Source organism: Thunnus thynnus, chromosome 20 (genome assembly GCF_963924715.1).
Source record: "Thunnus thynnus chromosome 20, fThuThy2.1, whole genome shotgun sequence".
In the NCBI taxonomy this organism is placed as follows: domain Eukaryota; kingdom Metazoa; phylum Chordata; class Actinopteri; order Scombriformes; family Scombridae; genus Thunnus; species Thunnus thynnus.
The window spans coordinates 25423614-25445447 of record NC_089536.1 but is presented as its reverse complement, the minus strand read 5'-3'; the positions used below and the strand labels follow the sequence as shown (position 1 = coordinate 25445447).

The following is a 21834-nucleotide window of genomic DNA, read 5'->3' as shown; positions in this document are numbered from 1 at the left end:
CACATTACACTGAGTACATGCTATAGACAGCCATGTGTCTGTATGTGACTATAATGGCTAGATAAAAGATAAAAGGCTAACGTCCTCTTCATATCTATCCAGAGCTTGTGTGTCCTACTGTTAAGCTCTCCCCTCCTCCCTCCACAGCATCGCTCTGGATCCTCTCTACCCATCTCAGTGTTCGTGGGAGACGTTTGGCTACGCTACAGGAGGAGGATTTAACGGAGATGTTGAAGGTCTGTCTCCTCTGAGGCTCTCCGGACAGCTCAACAGTATGGGCTGCTCCGTCACCTTCCACCAAGGAGAGAGTGTCAGCATGGTCAAACTCATAGAGCAGGTACGTCCCACACACACACACTCATTTAGTCAGATAGAAGTGTCACATTTATTAATTAAATTGGCTTCGGGGTGAATCTTTTCCCAGGCGCGACACACGACCTACGGCATCCGCAAGTGCTTCCTTTTCCTGCTGCAGTGCCAGCTCAGTCTGGTCATCATCCAGGTGAGAGAGACTTCCATTGTAAGAGCATCATGAAGGGATCTTCTAATGCTCAGTATGAACAGGAGGAATGATTACAACAAGAAAAACTGTGATATTGACTAAATAAACAAAGTGTCTCTGGTGTTTGTCTGTCAGTTCTTAGCCTGTCTAGCTCAGCTCCCTCCTCCCATAAACACCACTGACATCCTCTGGCTGTCCTGCTTCAGCTGCCCACTGCTAAGGTACACAAATATCAAAACATTATTATTACCGTCCACTGTGTCCTATGTTGTGCAGAATGTCACGCTAATGATCTGCTTGCATCACGTTGACAGCGTGTCACTTTTGGGGAAACCACCAGACAATTCAGTCATGTCAGTCGCCACAGGGAAGAACCTCGATGCCATTCCGAGGAAGGTAAGATCTCACATCTACCGCTGCTCTATGAGCTTTAGTTTGTGGATTACTGCTACACATATTTAACCAACCTTGTGTTATACTGTGCATGCTGTATAATGAGAGGAAGCCCTTCCAGCTGGAGATATTCTAGAAGAAATGTTTCTTGATAATCATGATAACTATAAATGGTACAAAACAAAAGAGAAATGTCTGACTCTCTCGTCATGTTGTGTCCTTGGCCAGACCCAGAACTACTTCCTGGGCTGTTTCCTGTTGAAGTTTGGCCTGACGGTGTGTGCCTACCTGTTGGCCTTCGGGTTCACCCTGCAGGAGATCTGCCTCACAAGCAGCAACTTGACTTTAGCTGAGAACAGCACCTGCCTTCATATACTCACAGCCAGGTAGGAGAAAGTCTCTCACAGTCACCCTCACACAGCCTCCAAATACAATGTTAAACAGAAGGATGTTAAGCTTTTGAACAGTGAAAATCACTGAAAATACCAGTGAGGATATTATCAACACTCTTTGTTACAAAAAGCATGGGGTTTGTGGGAAATGTAGTCTTGCCCCAACTATAGACCCATTTGTTGAAAGTAATTACAAGTTGTCACAATAAATGTAGGATGATGTTGATGCTGGGTGTGATAGAAGTAACATGTTGAGCTCACTGAAAGTCACTTCTGATGGAGATCAGATACACATTTCATGAATCGGTTGAATGAATTGTTTTTATATATGTCTGCAGCTCTTTGGATGACGCTCCTCACTGGTTCAATGAGCTGTCAAACGGCCTGCTGCTGACTCAGAAGGTCATGGCAGGGTTCCTCGTCCTACACACAGGTAGGAACTCTCATTCACACATATGCAGCATTAACAATGGTCCAACTCACTCATGTTTTAATGCCTCCGCAGTGGCTGGAGTCATTATGAACTCATGAACTTGATATCTCAGGAACGCCTGGAGGGAATTTCATTACATCTCGCACAAATGTCCACTTGGACTCAAAGATGAACTGATTAGATTTTGGGTGGTCAAAGGTCAAGGTCACTGTGACCTCACAAAGCACATTTTTGGCCATTATTTGGTCAGATACTGAATAGGTGACACTAATCTTGGTGCCACTTTGAAACTGTGGTGACTGTTTAGATCTTCTGTGCTGTCGGGTTGAAGATGTGTGTGAAGCATCCACGATTTAGAATTTGTAGCTTGTTGGCAGCAACATCCATATCTGAAGCTTTGTCTGCTGTCATGACTACAACTTTGTGTTCTATCACAATCAACTGTATTTGCCAAACATGTGATCACGTACAAGGAAAATCTGGACAGACATGGATGTAAACTGCAACTTGACTGGTTGGTGGAGGCATACAACTGCAAGGTGGCATTTCTAGTTGTAATTATTATTCATCCTTGTGGTCTTATTTGTCTTTCTCAGTGGTGATCTCCCTCAGCTACGTCCACCGCTCTCAGCCTCTGTGGAGAAAGAGTCCATTCAGCAACACATGGTGGTGTCTCACTGTACCTGTGGTGTAAGTTCTCACCTCATTTGGATTAAAAAGTGCTATTTGAGGTCATACTCAATTCAAAAACAGGGACATTTTCGCTCCACAAATATCACCCATGTGTTTTTCTCACCATGATTTTACTGATCAGCTTTAAAGCCCAGCAGTTCACAGACTGTATTGTGTTGCAAATCTCTTAATCACTCAGTCTGCATTCAGTCTAATGCCGTGTGCAGACTGACATTATTATTATTGCAGTAAAACACAACCTCCTCATTCATTTCAGTGAGATAAACACAGAGTGCTCTGACAAAAAAAAAAAAAAAAGCTGGATCATTCAGCCAGAACACGTTGCATTGGCCAATCAAATACGTGCAAGTGCACATTCCTGGTAGATAACTTTGTTACATGTCATTCTGATGTAATTCAGAGGATAAAATGATCTTTTGTCAACTTGATAAACTTTCCAGAGCTGTAAAATCCTGTCTCATAATATAAAAACTGCTGCTTATTGTGTTAGTGTCTGAAACTCCTGAATGCAAGACTAACATATGCAGTTCATTCAGAAAGTATTCAGACTCCTTCACTTTTTTCACATTTTGTTATGTTGCAGCTTTATGCTAAAATCATTTTTTCCCCTCATCAATCTACACTCAGTAACCTATAATGACAACGTTAAAACAGGATTTTAGAAATTTTGGTTAATTTATTTAAAAGGAAAAACTGAAATATCACATTGACATAAGATTCAGACCCTTCACTCAGTACTGAAGCACCTTTGGCAGTGATTACAGCCTTGAGTCTTCTTTGATTTGATGTGACGAGCTTTGCACTCCTGGATTTGGGGATTTTCTGCCATTCTTCTTTGCACATCCTCTTAAGCTCTGCCAGGTTGGATGGGAAGCGGTAGTGGACAGCCATTTTTAGGTTCTTTGGCCCAGTCTGAGGTCCTGAGCGCTCTGGATCCGGTTTTCATTAAAGATATCTCTGTATTTTGCTCCGTCCAGCTTTCATTCAACCCTCACCAGTCCCCCAGTCCCTGCCGCTGAAAAACACCCCCACAGTATGATGCTGCCACTGACATGCTTCACTGTTTGGATGGTATTGGGCAGGTGAGGTGATGAGTGGTGCCTGGTTTCTTCCAGACATGACACTTAATCAGACCAGAGAATTTCTCCACTCTGCCATAAAGCCCAGATCGGTGTAGTGTTGCAGTGATGGTTTTCCTTCTGGAAGTTTCTCCCATCTCCACACAGGATCTCTGGAGCTCAGCCAGAGTGACCATCGGGTTCTTGGTCACCTCTCTTACCAAGGCCCTTCTCCCCCGATTGCTCAGTTTGGCTGGGCGGCCAGTCCTAGGAAGAGTCCTGGTGGTTCCAAACTTCCTCCATTTAAGAATTATGGAGGCTTCAATGCAGCAAAACATTTTTTGTAGCCCTCCCCAGATCTGTGCCTCGACACAATCATGTCTCTGAGCTCTGCAGGCAGTTCCTTCAACCTCATGACTTGGTTTTTGCTTTGATATGCCTTGTCAGCTGTGAGACATTATATAGACAGGTGTGTTCTGTTCCAAATCTTGTCCAATCAATTGAATTTACCACAGGTGGACTCCAGTCAGGGTGTAGAAACATCTCAAAGAATGAATGAAGAGAAATGGAGGCACCTGAGCTACATTTCAAGGGTGTGAATACTTATGTCAGTGTGATATTCAGTTTTTCCTTTTTAATAAATTTGCACAATTTCTAATATTCAATTTTTGCTTTGTCATTATGGGTTATCGAGTGTAGATTGATGACTGAAAAAATGAATTAAAATGATTTTAGCATAAGGCTGCAACATAACTGAAAAAAGTGAAGGGGACTAAATACTTTCAGCCTACATGAACCCTCACTCTCTCCTCTCCTCTCCTCCAGCCTGCTCAGCCAGATTGTTCAGGCTACGGTGGATTACCAGTTGTGGCGTGACCAGGGCAGCCTCCTGACCTTTAACCTGGCCGACATACCACTGCTAGCCTGGCTGCTGGCCTCTCTGTCCCCGCTGCTGGTGGTGGTGGTCAACGAGGTGGTGAAGCTACACGAGATACGGTAGGAAAGCAGCCACAGGAACCTACACGTAGTATGTTTCACAGCTTAGTGATGGACATGAGGAATATTATAAATATCCGGAAGCCGTAGGAGAATCTTGAGCAACAGAGGGAGGGGAGAGGGAAAAGCAGACGTGGCAGATTTGGATGGCAGGGGAAGCGGCTGGGATCAGTGCGGGATTATTGAGGATTATTGAGTGATCAGATCAGCCTTTAATTTTCTCTCTGACACAGAGCAGGGGTGTGTTGTAAAGCTGGGAAAGATGCAGCACATCGGATCTTAAGCCCCTTTCAGAAGCGCACATCATTGCATAAAAGTCACTGCAATTTAGTCTATATATATGACAAAAAATCATCACATTAACAGATAGATGAAGCCAACGATGTCACATATCCCGTCTCTGGAAAGAGCCCAGGACCTGATCATGAGCTCTGATTCGTCCCCTCTTGTGTATTTCAGGGTGCGAGTTCGCTACCAGAAGAGGCAGAAGCTGCAGTTTGAAACAAAGCTGGGAATGAACTCTCCTTTCTGATGCCTTCCCCTCGGAAGGAAGTCGATGTCGTGGCAACACTGGGAACCAGTCAGTCAGTTCTGGAAAACCAGGGAAGGGCAGGCTGCAAATACTTGTAGTACCCTCCGTTAACACTGCAACCATCAGCAGGAGCAAGTATCAACCAAATGTCACAGTGGGGGGGGGGGCTTTATTACAAATGTCGAAGCTCCCGGGTGTGTTCTCTTGAAACAGCTGATCCTCTAGAGCAGGGAAAAGGAAAATTCCAAAGCATTCATTTCCTTTTTGAATAGAAAAGAGCCAAAAAAATAGGCGACTATTTATTGTCTGATTATTTTTTTTTTTAGTTTTAAAGGCATGAGGAATGTTTTGTGAAGAGGTTTACGCTTCCTCACTATCAACTTCTGTCCTCCACCTCTGAGAGACTCGTGCATGGTCGCTCTCATCTCCAGGAATGCTCCATACAAGCCACTAAAACACTGCTTCACTTTCAAAGGAGTTCATTTTAACATCATCCAACGAGACACACTGAATCACGGCATATCCGGTCCAGCCTTCATTCAACTTAACATCACATCAGTGTGTCTCCTCTCCAAGGACAACATGCAGTTTAGGGCTGAAAGGAAAAGGTAGTCTTAACAAGGTGTTTTTTTTTTTTTATCAACATCTACAGAATCGGGTGTAACGCTACCTCTGAAACAAATGTGACAAAGACGCTTTTTGAAGCTGAATCATTCTGTAATTCGGCCTTTGAGCCACATTTGAATCTTCACTGTGCTAGAGCCTGCAAAGCAACATTCTCTATTTTATCCTATTTTACTACAAATGTTCTCACTCAATTCCTGAGCTAAGCTGCTGTAATACAGTAAGGAATGAGGATTAAGGATTCAATTGGATCAGTCGAGTTTTATACACACATATCTACATTTAAATCTATAGATCTGTCTAACTGCAGAATGTGCCGGCATGCTGCTTTAAACCCACGCAGTTGGCTGTGCAGTGATTTTTTTAGTCCCTTCCTACTTTTTAAGTGACGGATTCACTTCATTCATTCTGGTATCCAAAGCTACCAGAAGTCTTCTGTAAGGTGCTTCATATCATTCAGTTGCCTTCCTTCTCAGCCTGTCTGCCTCTCTCATCTCTCAACACCTCCACAGATAGGAGCTCAGGATACTGTTCAGTTTGGAAGTGTAAAAAAAAAAAAGAATAGTTAAGTAGATTTCATCTGCTAATGTCTTAACCCAGATTTTAATTTTTGATGTGTTGATCATTTTCCCGCTCATCAAGTGTTTCCATTCATCTGCACCTGCCTGTTTTTTTAAATTTATTTTATTTTCTACTGTGTTCAGGCCTTTTTATTCACATGGTTAACGTGCACCATCAGCAGCACACACGTCTGTATCACTGATGGTCTCCTTCAGTCAGACCAGCCTTCTGTAGGGTGCTGTCATTATTTCAAAAGTGGGACGGTGGTACTTACTGGTAATGCATCTCACTTCAGAACTCAACACCATGCTTTGATGTGATATAAAATATAAAATGATGTATACTGTAATAAAGGATGTTATTTCTTTTTTTAAAAAAAATAATTTTGTTTATGTGGGAATCAAGTGACATTTACATATTATGTGTCATGCATTTTCCTCAATTTTATTTTATTTTTTCCCCACTAAAAGAAATAACTTTAGTTAGAGGATTTTATCAGTATCACCCACTGCTATTCCTTAATGTTTCAGTCACATGACCACAAACTGACTGACACCTGGGGTTTCATCTAAAGATGGCATCAAACGTGGCTTTTTGGGCTGTAGCTACTATTGAGGACACTGAGGTCATGTCCTCTGTCATTTATTCTCTGGGAATTTAGAGGTTTTAGCAACATGTGGGGATTTAACAGTTTAAAAACTGACTTTTGGTGGATATTTTATAGGCTGATTACAGATTCAATATATATATATATGACTGCTTTTAGGACAACAAAAAAAAAAAGAATAAAGAAAGAATTCAACATTTAAACATCAGAATTGTTCTGGTAGTGTGGACAATATAAATGAACAGTTAATGGAGTAGATCCACAATCTGAACAAACACAAACCTTATTTTTTGTAGTGGGGTTGGTAGACTTGAACTCATGACCTCAGTATCTCTAAAATCCTGGCTACGGCCCTGTTCAACCTGTGTGCTCACTTTTACATGTGTGCCTGTTTGATTTATTCCATAGCTTTTTGAGTTGGGGGTGTCTGTGAATTAGGTACAACTAAAGAAGTTGGGTTTTCTGGTTTTACAGCATTGTGGTGTGGTGGTGACCCGTTTGTCTTGATGGACAAATCGACATCGCAAGTAAAACTACTGATGATTTTAAGACAAACATCACAATGCAAGAGAACATTTTATTTTTGTTTTTTGCCCCGTTTTTTCTATTTTACTGTTTTATATCATGACAAACATATGGACTATGCTGCATGATTCAGATCCTGTGAATGCTCTGTCTTGATCAGTGTACATGTTATCTATACTTCTACCGTTTTCTTCACAACACACAAACGGACTCATCCGAGCAGGGACTGCACACTGTACGTTAGAGCCCTGGTTACAACCTGCAGAGTTGATGCTAGGCATTTTGATAACATTATCACGCACATGCTGGGAGCTGAAGCCTCTGTCAGTTGATTCGTGGGGTGGAGGTGCAGGCTGATGGACTATGTTATAGTTGTTCACAAGAAACATAAATGTATATTTTGTATTTTTTAAAGTGTCTATGTTCAGGACTTTTGACAAATTTGTTTGTGTATTGATTATGTCATGTTAATAAATATGCTCTTTTATTTATAAGATTGTTGTGTGGAAATATTGTTGCAGAAAATAATTCAGTACAGCAAGAGGATGAAGAAATGATGGAAGATTCAAATTCTGCTGTTATGTTACAACTGCTACTCACTTTGAGTCTAAGTCTATTATTTTGTACAGAGAATAAGTGTCAGTACTAGAGGTAAATGTGTGTTTACTTGATACACACACACAGGTCTGATTTCAATGTAATGTCAAACTTACATGCAGTTGACATAGTTTTACCATTTTCAGTAAATGAGATTTTACTCTGTTAATTGAATGTTTGATCTAGAAATTCTTGTTCACTTTTAAAACACACTCAACTGATTTTACACGATGTTCAGGTTACTCATCATGATGAGCTCAGCCTGCGAAAATATTTGTATAATGTCCTCTGTTGCCCAGGAGGGAACTTCCAAAGTTTACAAAAATGACCCTGATGATGTCACATTAATGAGTTGCATTATGGGACATGTAGGAGCCTTTTTCTTTTTTCTTTTTAGCTTGAGTCATTCTAGGGACTAAAAGTCAAAATATTGCTGCATCGATTCAGACCATTCTTTTAACAATCTGTCTTGGGAGTCTCCCAACTTTATGGAAGTGCAATGCTAAATTGTTGAAGTACACCTTTAATGCAGAGCCATAGTTTTCCCCTTATATACATTATATTTGAATGCACTTTGAAGAAACAATATTACACCCAGATTATAGTCTTAACGCTCTATCTCCACAAAAGCACTACATAGTTCTCAGTCATGTTTTCAGCAATTATTTTCGAACACGTATAATGTATTTAGAGACAAACACACACACACACACAAATGTAACCAAATCCACAGGTATCAGCAGGTTGGAGCACGTATATCCAACTATGCATACACGCACACATAAAACTATTATATTAAAGAAGTTGAAAATATGCATGAGATACGTTGAAATTGATCACTTGTCTTCTGCAGAAAAGGCCTATTATAACACACACTTATCGTGTATATTGAGAAGTATTTCTCTCCATTTTGATGCTATAACCAGATTATGTGGAATTATATCCGTGGATGACTCGAATGAGACTGCACAACAGTCACTGAACTTCCGGGTACTTTCCTCCCACGCTGCATTGGGTACCAACAGCATCTCATTAATTAACAGCATCTCATTTACTGACACTGAAGTCAAGCTGACTAGAATCAACAACACTTCTGGTTGAACTTGCAAAGTAGAAGTCAACATTTCAGTTGTAGGTACGTTCCTGATTCATTAACGTCAACGTGAGTTTGAGGAGGAGTCATTTGAATGGCGACAGCTACACCGCCGTTCGCTTTGTTATTTTTCTTACCTACATAGTTTTTCCCACGACTGGAAGTATAGTTTGCAGTTTCCTTGGGTCTCGCTGTGACTGGCTAACTTGACAGTAGAGGGGGTCGATTCGAAAGAGAGCGAGGGGTCTGTGTGTAAGTGTCATACATTATAAAATATTTTTACTGTTCATTCTTGAATTATGTTAGAAAACATAGAAAGCCTGTATCGTCAGGGTCTGTGCGCGTGCTAATGACCTTTTCTGGTGTGTTGACTTGCTTGCATGTGTCAACCAGCAGCGAGCTAATGTTAGCTTGGCTAGCTCAGAGGAGAAAGTGTGCGTTTGCGGTCGTTTTGACAGCTCGTAAGAGATAGAAAATATATTCTGACCGTTTAGAGATGTTATCGGCTCACAACTTTGTGTTGACAAAATAATTGGTCTACATTAATTTGTCTTTGAGTAGAAAAAGCCAAGGTTATCTAGCCAGTCGCGTAAATGATGTTTGCTTAATGTCGAGAGACGTTACGCCAAACTCTGTTTACAAATCTCAACATTTAAAGTTGCTTTGCTTTTGGTCAAATATGGCCTCTTGGTATAACGTGACTGAAGGAACTGCACGCATAAGTAGAAAAACTCGTCCATTCGGTTCGGTTTAATGCTAAATATACGCAACAACTATCCAGCTATTAGTCCACCAAGCAACCAAATCACTGCAGGGATGCATATTACGGTACAACACCGGCGGTACCAATTATGATATTTACATCAATTGACACAAAGTGGTGTTTAACGGATTTATTAAAACCCGAAATTATCTAAACCCGTGATTGATTACAGGAAAGTCTCAAGTTACGTTTGTTAGTATATGAACGTCTTTCATGAAGAAGCTTAACATTAAATTGCTATTTTTGTAAGCGAGGATCGGTTCACCTTAAACAAACGCAGTATAACTGGGCTGCAGCCTACACGCTGTGTGCAGACAGGATCCTATTTTGCAAAATTCAAGAAAGTAATGTTTACTGAAATGTGTCACCAGTCATCCTTTTGTTTTGAGGTATAAGTTACCTCATTGGTTTGCGTATTCTCACCACAGTGAAGTGCTGTATTATGTAGATTAATGATGATTTCTCATGAAATGCTCTTTATTGACGACAGCTGCTGTCATGTGGTGACTTGAAATGCTCAAACTTTCTTCCTCTTCTGCCTGTCTGTCAGTAGTTTTGAACTTGGATGTAAACAAAAAACAGAGCCTGGATTGGAGAAGATTTGTGTCTTATTGTCACGATTCTTCCGAGATGGACGTTGGAGTGTCCAAGTCCCATGTGTTTCTCAACTACAGCCCCAGAGCCCTCTTCTCCCAGTGAGACACGCATCTGCATGGTGGTGCTGTGTGCTCCTCCGTCCTGCGTGGTCCCAATACTCTTCACTGTTGGTTTACCTCCAGTGCATTCTGTGTCTCAGTGTGTGTGTTGTAGTTTAAGAGCCTCAGAAAAAAAAAACTGGATGCTCAGTGCTTTATAGAATGACTGGAGGTCGCCCAACTACAGTAATATTGGTATTCAGTGTGTGCAGCAGCAGCTTTCAGTGCATTTCGTCCTGCAGGTCATTGAGAGTCAGGGCCGCCGCAGTTTGGCTTGCTGCATTTATAGAAGCGCAGTGCTGTGTGTGTGTGTGTGTGTGTGTGTGTGTGTGTGTGTATGTACACACAGTGAATATACACTAAATGTTTAATCATTTAGGGGACTTTTGTGTGTATGTAACTGCTTGTGCACGTGTTTGCGGGCTAATGGGTTTGGCTAGTGATGTAGTCTGAGACAGTGAAAGACTACATTGTAAGAATCTCATGCAGTGGTTCTCAAAGTGGGGTGTGGGGACTTCCAAGGGTCCTTTGAGGACCTTCCAGGAGGTAATGAAAATGAGGAACACTTACAGTTCATTATCATTTATTTAAGTGGAAAAGATTTCAGTTATGGACTGTTTCACTCTCACCAACTAACATGCAGCTGAGTCATCAACCTCACCACAAGGTCCATTGAGTAGCTGTCCTGGAGCTTTTAGTCGTATCTAATGATCTTCATCAGCAGATAAAGATGTTTTCAAGATCAAATATGAACTTTGACCCTCAGCAACATGGAAGTTAAATGCTCAGAAAAAAATGGAAAATTGAACATGTAGAATTCTGTGACTATTTAGCAAACTCCATCTGCTGATGAAGATCATGTGCTATGATATGATAAAACCCACTAAATAGACCTTGTGGTCAGATTGTTCTCTGAACTGTTGTTTCCAAGTTGAAGAATGAACTCTGACTTCAGCTATCATCTAGTTAAACAAAAAAACTCTGAGCTGAGCAATTACCAAGACAGTTACATAATTCACTGGCAATAAACAAATAACAAATATCCTCTGACATATGTCAAAGAGACAGAATCATATGAATTGTCCATAAGGGGTATGTGATATGAAAATGTTTGAGAACTCCTGATCTGTTTTAAATTCAGGCTGGCTCATGCTTTCATTTTTGTGCTGCATGACTGTACAGCTGCTCAGCAAGCCAACAAAACACTGAGGACTATACATGATGACACCAGGTAACACATTGTGATTGCAGTGCAGATCGTCTTTATGTTTGTAAAAGCAGTACCAGAGGCCTGACTTCCTGTATAGACATATAGAGAGAACGTGCAGTCGCAGGACAGGTGGGAACAGTCACAGACAGAACACCACCAGCAGAAGGAAGACTCGTGTCATGTTTGTGTTCAGGTGGAGCATCCCGCTGGGTGCACGGCGCGTCATGGACGCGGTGAAGGAGGGTCACAAGAGCACCCTAAGCTCGGGCAAAATGGTGGCTCTGGCTGCGGGGCTCTCTGTCGGGGCCACGGTGGGCTACATCGTCTACCGCCACATCACCAGCACCAACAACAGTGAGTGTCTGCCGTTAAAGAGTTAATGTTACAAGCCAAATTATTGCTTTAATAACTAAAATAATTCCTTGTGTTTATTGTCTGATATCTGTGATTGACAGGCTGTTTTGTCATGAACAGGTGAGGGGCCCAATGTTGAGTTGTCCAAGATGACACTTCCTGTAGAAGTGTACAGGAACATATCCAGGTACCAAGCCACGTTTTTGGACATGGTGAGTAGTTCACCTCCATAGTGACTCTGCATATGTTCAAAGCAGTTTAAGATGGAGACACTTGGCAATTAAATACATTCTGCATATTTTGTTCTTCTATAATTGTGTATAAAGGACAGATGATGTTATCTGGCACTGGAAACTTTTAAAGGGATGTTAATGAAGCAGGTCGGCAGGCAGGGGTGTGTGCAAAAAAAGTGATGTTTATTAAAAGTATTAGTGAAACAGAGGCAAAAATAACTTAACTGAAGCAGAACAAAGAATAAATGAATAAAATCTGCAGCCTCACAGCAAGCTGCCACCTGTTCCATCACAATGGACCAGTGACCGGCCTTTTACCTTCTCAGCCTCCCCTAACTGGAACGTACCATCTGCTCAGGTTACCACAGGGTCAACTAGACTGATACAAAGCTTTCAAAACATATAGAACATTGATGCTGCTGTTACTGCTGACAATCACAGCTTTCTCTGCTCACACACACACACACACACACAGCCATGAGTGTACCAAACAGAACTGTGTTATCCTTCCTACCTCCACTTGACAGAGCAGTGACTCACTGGTTAGTGCAGCTAATGATGCACACCTGTTTTCACTCCCACTGATTAAGCAGACAATCTGCCTACCATCACAAAACTCTCAAAAAATAATCACAGCAGGACTTGAAGCCCTTCAATAAAATGACATTGTGAAACCCATATTCCATTATTTGTTTAACATGACTGATAAATTAACAGAAACATTGGGCTGAAAGTAGTGATCTAATACACAACACAAGCAATGTTGGGAAGCAGGGCCCAGTGAAAAGGGAGAGAGGCAAACTTTTCACAGAGGCTTCCATCATAGGTATCAGTGGACATTTACATAGACAACAACTTGTTCATCTGTCTGTCATGATGCATTTTGTAACATTTTATTTGTGTTTGTTTAGTTTGTGTGATTGTTGTATCTTAACTAGAAGTTCTCTATATTGTCTTATTTCAGCTACATTCTATTTTCTGCTGCCAAAAAGACTCATTTTCCTGATGGGAGTTCAAAGTTCAGTCTAATTTTATCACTGTGGAGATTTGATGTTGTCTCCATGGTTCCATGCTTGTGCAGATGAAGATGAGAGTTTTTTTGCTTCATTTGTTAGTTTAATTGTAGAATATAAATACTGATATATCTAGTATGGTCAGTTTGGCCTAATTTAGCAAAGCTATGTGTAAATATTCAAACTGATTTAAATAGTTGGATACTCTACTGTGAATAATAATAATAATGTGTGTCTAATATGGTTTTTCCACAAAAAAGTTAAAATTATATTGTTAAAATCCTCATTAAAAATTCCAGAATCTAGAAATATATATAACTCTGCTTTAAATTAAATTAAATTAAAGGTTTTGATTTTTTATCCTAATCTAATGCCTCTGCTATGGAAAAATAATGTTTGTAGTTGTATAACTATATTGTTGCATGACTTTATGTGAAAACAAATAAAAAATTAGAAAATGAAATCTTCCTCTGAAATCTAACTGTATTTCCCCCAGATTTAGCAGGTCAGTCAGTGTGTGATTTCAGTCTTCTCTGACAGTCTTATCTCTCTGCTTTCCCTCCGTGTCTTTCTTCTTCAGGTGACCCAGAAGTCTGGAGCTCATGTCAGGGTTTTGTCAGATTCAGGGGAGCCTGGATGTAAGACGGCTGTGTGTTTCCTGCTGCAGGGCTCTAAGGAGCAGGTCCTGCTGGCCCGTTGCATCCTGGAGAACCTGGTCACTGACTGTGAACCAGTGACAGAGGCTTTGGAGGTTCCTCAGACCGCGTTTGGACGTATAATAGGTAGCTTCCAAAATGTTGAGGATGATCAGATTGATTCTTAGACCATAATGCCTCTCTCTGTCCAGTTGTACAGATATCTGCTGTGTGTTGAAAACCTGCGGACACACAAATGTTTTTATTAAAAAGTATCCTAGAACATGTATTTCTGACATGCAAATTGATGGCATTTATGAATAGCCTAACTCATTCTGAAAATAGCAACATACTTACATGACCTGTCTAGTTAAGTGTGTAAATAAAGAGAGTAAAAACTGAGCAAAAACATCCAAGGGTTCTTAAAGGTTTAAGACAATCACAAGGTAATAAAATTACATTAGTTAAATACTTCCCATAAACAAGAAGTAGCATTGATAAATTCTGCAGTGCAGGTTGACTGATGTTTTTGGCCCAATATTGGCCCCATATAAATAAACCTAGTGCCTATCCCTCCGTATATGTGTGTGTGTGTGTGTGTGTGTGTGTGTGTTGCAGGGCGCGGTGGAGAGAATTTGAAACTGATCACCAGGACCACAGGAGCCAAAGTGGCTTGTTCCAAAGAGAAGACACAGGGTCCGGGTGCAAAGGGCAACGTTACAATCGCAGGGTCCAGACAGGAGGTGAAACAGGCCAAGGTGAGTAGGATTCACTAGTGGACATCTATTAGGCCTTTTCCACCACAGGAACGTAATGACCCATAACTTAATGGGCGAGTTCCTGAACTTAAATTTGGGGCACTGCTCAGGGGATGATACTAAATCCAAAGGGAAAGAAATGCAGCAGCTCATTTGCAACACGGCAATTATTCAGTCTCCAGTGGACAAGAGCTATATATGTGGTGGATCCTCTTTTCTAAGCATGCTATTTAGAATAGATGTAACTCCTGCTTGTGTGATGTGTTTGCAGGAGCTGATTCTAGAAAAAGTCAGAGAGGACATGATGGTGAGGACAAAGATCTCACAATCATCTGCCCTGCGCCAGAAGCGTGGCCAGACAGCCATGAATCAGAGACCAGACAGCACAGAGACAGAAGCACCACTGGGCTTGAATAACAATGGTCCCTACTGCCAGGCAGAGAAGAAGGGGCTTGTTCACGTCAACGGAACCACAGGAGAACCAGAAAATATTTTTGACAAGGTGGAGGAGCTGAAAATCACCAACACAGACTGCAAAGAAGAAGAGGAGGAGGAGAGCGTCTCTACAGACTCACTCTCTGAAGTTTCCAAGTTTGAAAGTTAGTTTCTTTATAATTGAGTCAGTCTGTCTTTGAAGACAGTCACGTCATACAAAGATCATATTTTATTCTCCTCTGTGTGTCGTCCAGTCCCCAGCCCTGACCTGAGCTTCCAGCCTGATGAACATCTTGAAGTTTATGTTTCTGCGTCAGAGAACCCAAACCACTTCTGGATCCAGATCCTGGGGGTTCGCTCCCTCCAGCTGGACAAACTGACAGAGGAGATGAACCGCTTCTACAACAGTGGCAGCCCCACTGTAAGGACATGTGTTTTTACTTTTATGTTGAGTCTTCTTTAACACTGCTCAAATGAAAAACATACTCTTTAATGTCAAAAGTAAATATCAAATTGAAGCACAAAGTGTACTGGCTGTGTGTTGTGTAGGAGCAGAGAGTGGAGACCATTGTGGTGGGGGACATTGTGGCTGCTCCATACCGAGACCATGGCTCTTGGAACAGGGCCAGGGTGCTGGGAGTCCTCAGCTCTGGACTGGTGGATCTTTACTATGTTGACTTTGGGGACAACGGGGAGCTGCCCAGAGACAGCCTCCGTCGTATGAGGTGAGGGAGAGAAAATCTTCGATTGGGTCTAGATGAGTTAATCTCAATCTTAGTCTAAGTTTGAGTCTGAGTTTGGTCATTTGTAACCTCATTACAAAATGACCACACACTGTGACCTGACAACAATAATTCCAATGTAGAATGAGGACATCAGGACTGACGGTTGAGTACAGACTCCATGACTTTTCACATTATTAGCTTGTCCCAGACGAATCTCTCAGGTCTGAGAGAAAAACCCTCAAGTCGGTGCAGAATCTGTGCTCCTGCCCATCACGACATGCCCTTCAAGCTGTTCAGAGATGTGTATTTATCTCATCAGCTGTCCCACACACTGACAGTTACCACACATGTTTGATTTGATCATAGCCAAAGCCAGGATGTACTTTTAGTTGGGGCATCTCTTTAGTCAAGCACAACAGGTATTGGAGGTTGGGGAGGGAGGAAGGCAGTGGACACACACACACACACACACACACACACACACACACACACACACACACACACAGTGAAACTTCGGATAGAGTTATTTGAAATACGAGGACACGTTGCTCCATGTAATGATCTCTATTCTGATGCACTGTAATGCACCTGCAGAGTGCATAGTTGCGTGTGTGGCATCTGTTAGGAAATGGCACAGTTAAGTTAGTAACAGCTTTTGCTTTTGCTGCATTAATATTTCAGGAGTGACTTCCTCAGCTTACCATTCCAAGCTATTGAGTGCAACCTAGCAGGAGTGAGACCAAAAGGTAAAGCCCTCATCTTAATGACTTTATCACACAGACATTTTTTGAGACCTTTTGATTTTGACCTTTTCCACAAAATGTAATATTTATATTTCCTAAACAGTCCTCTTGCTGTTCTCCAGGAGAGGTGTGGACTGAGGCAGCCCTGGATGAGTTTGAGCGGCTGACACATTGTGCTTCCTGGAGACCCCTGCAGGCCAAACTGTGCAGCTACTCTCACTCTGAGATCTCCTCCTGGCCCAGTGTCAAGCTCTACGACAACACTGAGGGCAAGGTCTGCTAGTGTTTATGTTTATTTATCTCTTGTTTATCTGTGCATAAGTGTTTAGTTTGTTTCCCTCCCTGTCTCCTTATCTTGAAATGAAAATTGTCCACCCTAGACTGTAGATATAGGAGAGGAGCTCATAAGGCTGGGCCTTGCTGTCAGCTTCCAGGAAGTGGTGAACGGCAGGACTGAGGGTGACAATCTTGGCTGTCTGCAGAGGATGCTGGTGAGTCACTGAACACTGTAGCGGTGCAACGGATCACAAAACTCATGGTTCAGATGGTATCACGGTTTTTAATTCTCGCATTGGATCATTTTTCAGATCAGGTCCCATGGTCTTACATGAAAACAACATTTAAGATGTCCAATGTTTATAAAATATTCAATACTACAGTGCAGTATGAGGCATGACACCGTCTTCCTTTAAACATGTAGTGAATGAAAAAATAGCTGATAGATGATAGATGGTAACTTCCAAACATGAACACGTCTTGCCCTGCAGCTTAGCTTGTTGAACGAGCCACCAAACAAACATTCACTGGGGGAAAATGCACCGCTAACGTCAGTTAGCAGCTAGACAGCTAAACAGCATGTGAACATACCTGCAAATGTCAGTAACCCTTCCAGTCAGGAGCCAAGTGTTGGTCGTTTTTCTTGTGTTCATTTGACATAAGTTTCTTTCTGATAATTTGAAGAGTTTTTAGGGATTTTTTTTTGTATTTTTCCATTTCTGTCTTTTTTTTTTTCTACAATTCACATTTTCACAACTGCACTTTGCACTTGACTGGTGACAGCAATAAAATAAAGCACCAGGTGAAGATTTTTGAGTCCATTTCTCCCTCTTCCACCACTGGGACAATTCCTATATATCAGCTTAAACTTGTACTGAACATTTAGAAAATATCCTCTAACTGCCAACAAATACCTGTATGTTTCTCATGTGGGCTAAAAAATCACACACAGCATAAAACATTTTTTAAAAATCTAATGAGGTAGTACATTAAGCAGAAGGTTTATCCTAAGCAGTAGAAAAATTGTCGATATGACATGATGTCATCAAGAAGTAGGCCAAATGACCCTCATATAACATCTGTCCAAGTGAAGGCCATTAATCATTTTCTCTACACTGAGTTTGTCATTCAGTTGGGTGCTACAACAAAAATTAGAGCATGTATCTATTTTGAGGGAAGAATTGTGACTCTTCTAGGTATTTATATCATCTTACAGCAAGAATGACTGAATTTCAATTAACTGAACTACTTTCAACACACATCACAGTTATAATTTAGATATTGAAAATTAGATTCTTGCTACTTTTTTTGTCCTCTAGTTGCTTCAACACTCTTTATTTCTTTTCCTCCTGTAGGATGACGTGATAGGAGCATCCTCAGAGCTAAGTCTGTCCTGTATCAGCTTATCAGGTGAGTACAGTAAAGGGAAATTAGTCAGTAAGTGGCTCAATCAATGCAAATTCTGCCTTACATGCATAGCTGTTGTTTTTTGGAGTGGGGCTGATAAAAGGCTTTTGACAGCTCTCTATTCAAGCAACGGCTCCCTTTTAAAAGTCTGTGTGTCTGTGTTTGGTGCGACCAACATCACAGCATCATGTTCCGTTTAAAAAAAAAATGTTGGTGAGCAGGCATATAGAGAACAGAGATGCGGGGTGTCAGATCCATGGAAATAAGACGGCAAACTGATTCGCATTTAAGGATTTAAAATTGACTTGTCGCACTGACCGCTCATCATCCCTTCATTCGCCGATATACGCTACCATCACCAGTGGGCACGAGTCTAATTCACAGCGTTGAGTCATCCACATAAGCTCAAAACACCAGCCACGTACTGCTAATGTCTCTGTGCCAACACTGCCTCTCACAGCCTCCCTCTCCCCCCCTTCCTCTTCTTACTTGGCGAGCTTCCTGAGCATTTGGAAGTGAACCAGTGATGAGATGATTTGGGACATTACCCTCCTGGAAGGAAGCAGTTATAATGGAGACTTAAAGAACCAAACTCTAGATAGAACCGCCAAGAGCTGCGATTCCTGTCAGGCCCTCAAGCACAGAGGAGGACATCAGCCCGTTCCCACACAAGTCAGGACTCCAGTCTAAAGTGATGAGTCCGGAGAGGATGTCTGGCAACAAGGAGATGAAGAGGATAAAGGAGCAAGTGACAGCAGAGATAACAGTGTGATTCTGTTGAGTGATAGCAGCTTCCCTACTGACAGCAGTGATGTTATTTACACGGGATTTATTGAGTCTGATGACAGGGAGCAAGAACTGGAAACAAATAATGGACCACTACCAACACACATGCTCGCAGTAAGAGTGAAGAGGGTTGAAATTAGGGCAAATAATTATCAAAATGGAGCTGGAGTAGATGGGAAAAAAAAGATTATTTGGGAACAATATTGGATCAAGATAAAAACAGGAATTGCTCTAAATCCAAGTATGCTGTTTTGTTCTAATGCAGCAAGTCAAGGGTTTCAAATAGGATCAGAGGAGACATGCTGAGACACCAAACAGAGAGCAGACATGTGCTACCAACATGCAAAAGACATCAGTTTTCAGCCTTTACTCGTGCCCACATACAACCAATTATAAAGATAGAGGTGAATGTTGATCTAGAACTTCTAAATTCACACTTGAGTCGTTTTTACACAGACGAAACACTTCAGTGGGCTCTGATATCTCATAATGCTGTGAATGAAATGTGTTTTCTCTGATTCCTCACTGGTGGCACTGGCACTCAAATACTGGACCCTGACATTGAAATGAGAGCTGGATAATGTAAGAATTTGTAAAAGTTATCCTCTAAGTACACTGTAAGAGGGCAGAGATTCCATTTGGGTTATGTTGTACACGTTTCATATCACAGTTGTTTTGGAACTGTCCCAGTATAATTACAGTGCAAGGCTGGAAACAAATAGTATATACATTTGTACATATTCAGTATTTGTGAGGGCTGCATATCATTTGAACATTTTCAACACTGGTGCTGATACTGATATCTGAGTTTTGGTATTGAAGCTAGAGATACTTTTTTCTTTCACAAAACCCTTTTAATTTAAAGGAATAGTTCTGTTCGCTTTTACTTCCAGAGAGTGAAATGAGAAGATGGTTTAAATTGTACATAAACATCAATGTACAGTACAAACAACAGTTAATTCATCTGCTCAGTACTTGTGTGCAGCACAGGCACAATGATACCAAAACCTGGAAACAAGACTCCAGGAAGTCACTGAGCCCGGCTGTTTGTTTTACTCTGACATTTCATTGATATTGATCTTCTCATGTTACTCTCTGAAAGAAAGCAAAGAATGACTTTTCTTTTAACAAAATAACAACTTAACTTAATTATAATACAGACTAAAATGAGCTCAATTATGAATGGAGTATTAGAGCAAAGAATAAGTAAACAAGGTGCCACAGACACATTTTAGTGGGTATCAAATAAGTACTAAAGTTTTACTTGTAGCCCTACACATAGCAATACATTTTCAATACTAAAAGAGGGACTATGTTACTAGTTATAGGCCTTTTTTACACATTTTGACTTGTCATAGCAGGAAAAGCACATATGTTACTAATAACATAAAGGATGACTCTTTTCTATCCAAGTGTCCCAGTAAGCCCCATGACAGAGAGACAGTGGTTATTGGCACCTGTGATTTTCCCTGCTGCGACACGTCTTAAAGCTTATATCTGGAAGCTATTACATTTTGATTTCCTGTGAAGCTTCTGCACTCGTGGATTAAAAGGAAAAAAGCCATAGCTGAACCATTAACAGAAGTGTTTTCCTTTTTGTACCTCAGAAGCTGCCTCTATCTCAGGAAGCGTTGATGATGTCATAGAAGACGACCTGCTCTTAGACCAAAAACAGCCATAAATATCAAGGTATGGCTCTCTAGTTTTGCTAAATGATAACATTCTGTACAGAATGGAGGTTGTGTGTAAAAAATAATACATTGTTCTCTCCTCTTCCTGTCTCCCAGCACTGACCATCCATCCACTCCTCAGCATCAGTTCAAATGAGATGAAGAGAGTGTTTCCTTGTCTGACCCAAACTCAACCGCATAACTCCTCATCATGAAGCCTTACCTTCTTGACAAACGTGCGACAGTTCTTCCAGATATATTCACTTTACTGTTGTTACTTCAACGCAGAAGGAATTCTTATGTTTCGCCTTTATGCTGTTTTGTTGTACCCAACGCTGCTTTGCTTTGATGTGTCGTTACTATATTTTGTGTTCAAGAAACGAAGCGAGGAACAAAGAACAGAGTTGCCAGTATTATTATTGAAAAGCACTGTGATGAGTCAGTGGAACTAGAAGGCAGCTGGTTTGCGGCTGATAATGTCTAGTTTTTTCCCTCCACTTGTATGTATATTAAGATGTAAAGGCCTATGTATTGGGCTTCACAAGTTATATTTTGGAAATTAAAAGATACAGTATTATTGAATATGCTCCTCAGATTGTGTTCAGTATGAAAATGTGGCATCTACTGGATCATTTGCTAAGGACAGAAGACAGTGTTAGTTTATCTTCAGATATGTAATAGATTGCACTGTATACAGTGCATTCAGGAAGTATTCAGACCCCTTCACTGTCTTCACATTTTGATATGTTGCAGCCTTATGCTAAAATCCTTTCAATTAATTTTTCCCCTCATCAATCTAAACTCAGTAACCCATAATGACAATGTGAAAACAGGATTTTAGAATTTTTAGCAAATTTATTTAAAAGGAAAAACTGAAATATCACATCGACTTAAGTATTCAGACACCTCTCTCAGTACTTAGTTGAAGCACCTTTGGCAGTGATTACAGCCTTGAGTCTTCTTTGATGTGATGTGATGAGCTTTGCACACTTGGATTTGGGGATTTTCTGTGATTCTTCTCTGCAGATCCTCTTAAGCTCTGCCAGGTTGGATGGGGACAGTCGGTTGACAGCCATTTTCAGGTCTCTCCAGAGATGTTTGATTGGGTTTAAGTCAGAGCTCTGG

General features: G+C 41.1%; 2 protein-coding genes across 8 annotated transcripts in view; both read left to right on the top strand.

Annotated features, from left to right (window-relative positions):
• tmem94 (transmembrane protein 94) overlaps nt 1-7812 on the top strand; it is a 33161-nt gene extending 25349 nt beyond the window's left edge. For both annotated transcript variants that reach the window (XM_067575535.1, XM_067575534.1), the window contains 9 exons: nt 148-337; nt 425-502; nt 638-723; nt 817-898; nt 1124-1281; nt 1626-1720; nt 2317-2410; nt 4297-4467; nt 4927-7812. In XM_067575535.1, coding sequence (XP_067431636.1) covers nt 148-337; nt 425-502; nt 638-723; nt 817-898; nt 1124-1281; nt 1626-1720; nt 2317-2410; nt 4297-4467; nt 4927-4999 — 1027 coding nt within the window. In that variant the 3' untranslated portion in view covers nt 5000-7812. The remainder of the gene's footprint in view (nt 1-147; nt 338-424; nt 503-637; nt 724-816; nt 899-1123; nt 1282-1625; nt 1721-2316; nt 2411-4296; nt 4468-4926) is intronic.
• Nucleotides 7813-8906: 1094 nt separating this feature from the next.
• Nucleotides 8907-21291, top strand: tdrkh (tudor and KH domain containing). Of its 6 annotated transcripts, none has more exons than XM_067575858.1 (15): nt 9076-9258; nt 10323-10464; nt 11868-12028; nt 12149-12240; nt 13855-14056; nt 14528-14667; nt 14939-15266; nt 15357-15523; nt 15652-15827; nt 16509-16573; nt 16693-16844; nt 16951-17061; nt 18202-18256; nt 20647-20728; nt 20827-21291. In XM_067575858.1, exons 2-14 carry the CDS (start codon nt 10400-10402, stop codon nt 20718-20720), a joined length of 1788 nt encoding a protein of 595 aa, XP_067431959.1. In that variant the 5' UTR covers nt 9076-9258; nt 10323-10399; the 3' UTR covers nt 20721-20728; nt 20827-21291. The 6 variants fall into 6 exon arrangements, with proteins under 6 accessions (XP_067431961.1, XP_067431962.1, XP_067431963.1 ...); XM_067575857.1 differs by having other exon boundaries at nt 10320-10464; XM_067575860.1 differs by lacking the exons at nt 9076-9258; nt 10323-10464 and adding an exon at nt 8907-9048.
• The last annotated feature ends 543 nt before the right edge of the window (nt 21292-21834 follow it).